The sequence below is a fragment of the Microtus ochrogaster genome, chromosome 10 (genome assembly GCF_000317375.1).
Source record: "Microtus ochrogaster isolate Prairie Vole_2 chromosome 10, MicOch1.0, whole genome shotgun sequence".
Lineage (NCBI taxonomy): Eukaryota > Metazoa > Chordata > Mammalia > Rodentia > Cricetidae > Microtus > Microtus ochrogaster.
Genome location: NC_022016.1, coordinates 42884067 through 42887499, shown reverse-complemented (window position 1 = coordinate 42887499; position 3433 = coordinate 42884067). Strand labels below are relative to the sequence as shown.

Sequence of the window (3433 nt, the reverse complement as noted above, 5' to 3'; positions counted from 1 at the left end):
GCTTGGTGGCTCACAACCATCTATAATGAAACCTGGTGACTTCTTCTGGCCTGCAGGCATAAATGTAGGCAGAACACTGTATTTGTAATAAATAATTCTTTTAAAAAATGAAATAGACAAATGTAAGCAGCAAAGGACAAGCCAAGGCCCAGGTGCTGTGTGGAGTTTCATCCACCTGGTCACTCAGCCAATGAGGAGAGGGCTTGCATTAGGGATATGCTAACTGTTCTCTGCACTCGGTCAGGTGTCAGCCATGCTAGTCTAATGTTAGGACTTGCAAAGTTGCAAAATACACTTCCTTGCTTTTGGTAGTCTGACACAGTGCTCTTGTAATGGCGCGGGGAGGAGGACACATTTCTCATGCTCGGGGACTGGACTTTGTTGATCTGCCCCCTCTGGTTAAGGGGACAGGATTAGTTAATAAGCAAAACTGGGTCCAGCTTCGTCTCTGCCCCTGACCACTTGACAAGTGATGAGTGTACAGATCTCAGCCTCAGCTCTCCGCAGTGACTACCTGCCTTGCAGAAACGGAATCAGAGAAAGTCCATGAAGCGCCTGGTCCCCTTCCTGACATTTAATGCTGACCGCCAGGCACCGCTGTCGTTATCAGTCAGGGAAGAAGAGACCACCAGGGTTGCCAGGGACCGCAGCAGCACTCTGGGCAGAAGCCCAGACAGAAGAGGAAGCCAGTGACCCCAGTGTGTTTTCTTCCATTGTAGAGGCTTCCCTTCCCATCGTGTGCTGGGTCAGCCCTGTCAGCACAGGCTGCTGCAGGCTTGGGGGATGTGGGGAGGGATGTGGCTTGAGTTCTCACATCACGAGGGTGCACTGGGTTCTGGCAAAGTCCTCCTAGATCAGAGCGCAGGAGATCTGGCCATTACTGACAGGAAACCTGGGGGCTGGGGAGATGGCTTGGTGGGTAACGTGCTTGCTGCACGCAAGCTTGAGGACCCAAGTTCGTATCTCCAGAACCCATGTGCAGCCTGATATGGTAGTGTTCATCTGTAATCCCAGCCCTCCAAAGGTGAGACAGGGTGTGGAGACAGGGGAGTTCTCAAAAGTCTGTGTGAGGGATGGCCCAGAATTTCCTTGATTCTACTGAGGTGTCCGCACAATAGCTAGATGAAGCTCCTATTCAGTAACACTTGGGTGGAGCTGCCGATGGCAGCTGTCAAGCAAGTGACCTCCACACCCATGAGGAAGTCGGGGTGGTGACCTTCATCACCTGCTGTAGCTGTAACCTGTTTTTACAGGAGTACTCACGTGCCCAAACCACCCATCCCACCCTTGAAACACAAGTTTACCAGAGTGAAGTGTGGTTTTTAGAAAACAATGCTGGACTGGGTAGATGGCTCAGTGGGTAAAGGCGCTCACGGCCAAGCCGGATAACTGACAGCTTCCTTAGGACTGAGGCTGCGTGAGTTTTGAGTTCTCTTTCACTTGAATTGATGTTGTAATTTAGGATGTGACCTCAGACCCATTTCTGAGCTGCTCCAAAACAACTGGCGTGTGTCCATCACCTACTCAGACACGGACTTTAGAGTTTAAAGATATACCCTCTCAATGTCAGGTGCCACGGAGAAGACTGTCATAGGGGGGATCCGCGTTGGACCAGAGAGAAACAGCAAAGCTGAGCAGTCTGGAAGGCAGGCGCCCATCTCTGTGCTCTCAAACCCACCTAGCCGCTTCCAGCCTCTCCTGAACATCTCATATAATGCAAGGAAGTGCCCATTGAGGGGAGCTGACACGTCCTCTTCCCCCATCCCCACTAAGACCCCTGGGAGGCACCCGAACTGGGCCTGGGCGGAGTCTTGTTGTTATGCCTGGTGGTGGTACCAGAGAACAGGACTGCACGCATGCGCCGGCGTAGCACCCCACCTCCACCCTCCACCACGCAGCCGCTGGGCTCACCTGGGGCGGGTTCTCAATGACCAGCTCGTAGGTCAGTCCTGTAGAGCCAAACCGCAGGATGTCCCCAGGGATCAGCTTCACCGCCACGTTCTGAATGTGGCACTCGTTGACAAACGTGCCGTTGCGGGAGTTAAAGTCCTGAAGGACGAAGCTGCCCTCGTCCTCGTTGAATTCGATGAGAGCATGGTGGTTGTCAATGTCTGAGGACTGAGACAGAGAAAAAGCAGTCAGGGCTGCAGACATGAAAATCACAACATCCTTGATATTTGCTGCTCATAGGTTGCCAGAAGGTGGCGACACTGAGCGGTCTTGCTTGATCCTCACCAGTCCTCATCTCTGTGTGTGTGTGTGTGTGTGTGTGTGTGCGCACGCGTACGTACAATGTGTGTACACCTATGCACATGTGTGTGGAAACCGAGATCAACACTGGGTGGTCGTGTGCTGCAGTTTACACCAAGGTAAAACTGTTCATCTTGGAGGGAAGGTGACGTTAAAATAGAGATGAAACAACAGAATGTTCATCTAAGGCAGCGGTTCTCAACCTTTCAGATGCTGCCTGCCTCTGAGACAGTTCCTCCAGGTGTGGTGACCTCCCACCATAAAATTGCTGGTTGCTACTTCAAGACTGTAATTTTGCTACTGTTGTGAATTGTAACGCAAATATCTGTGTTTTCTGGCAATCTTAGGCAAGCCCTGGGAAAGAAAGGGTTATTTAACACCACTCCCACACGCACACGAAGGGTTCGTGACCCACAGGTAGAGAACCCCTGTTCTAAAGGGAGGGGAAACATTCCATCCTGCTGGGAAGCTCTTTTAAGCTAGGGAAGGAAACAACCCAAAGGCATTATTCAGGAAATTCCAGAAACTACCAAATGCACAAGGTCCCTCCCTCCCCAAGCTTATCTAAGCAGTGGACTTGCCAAGAGAGACAGACAGACAAGCTGAACTTCCCAGAAGAAGCATTGCTACCCAGAAAGGATACTCCAACCTGCTTAGCTACTGCAGGCTGTGCAGTATGCTCCAGGTTCCCAGCTTTATGAGCCCTCACCCACGCTGGCATGGGCAATTGTGATATGGTTGTCTTTGAGTCATTTCTGCTCCTGCGAGTAACCCCCACCCATATTCCCATAAGTAACCCCAATAAAACTCATTGATCCACCTAGTTGGACTTTGGTGGTATCCGTTTTTTGGTCTGTCATTAGTTCCCTGTCTGAGGTGTACAGATATTTTTTTTCAAGTCTCCCCAGAAATAGTGTCACGCAGCAGGCACCTTCTGATGTGGGAGTGTCGTATAGCAATCTGTTGATTTCATTGGTTAAGGAATAAACAAACTGCTTGGGCTCATAGCTTAGAACATAGGTGGGTGGAGTAAACAGACAGAATGCTGGGAGGAAGAGGAAGTGAGTTCAGACTCGACAGCTCTGCTGTCTGGAGCAGAGACACCATGCTCCCATCTCCAGGGCGGACGCGAGAGCTCTGCTCTCTGAGGCACACGCGATGAAGCTCCGACCCAGGATGGACG

The 3433-nt window shown here is 51.1% G+C and overlaps 1 protein-coding gene across 1 annotated transcript in view; it reads right to left on the bottom strand.

Moving 5' to 3' along the window:
- Positions 1-3433, bottom strand: part of Fhad1 (forkhead associated phosphopeptide binding domain 1) — a 123133-nt gene that overhangs the window by 100753 nt on the left and 18947 nt on the right. The window contains exon 3 of the mRNA XM_026781790.1: positions 1912-2118. Coding sequence (XP_026637591.1) covers positions 1912-2118 — 207 coding nt within the window. The remainder of the gene's footprint in view (positions 1-1911; positions 2119-3433) is intronic.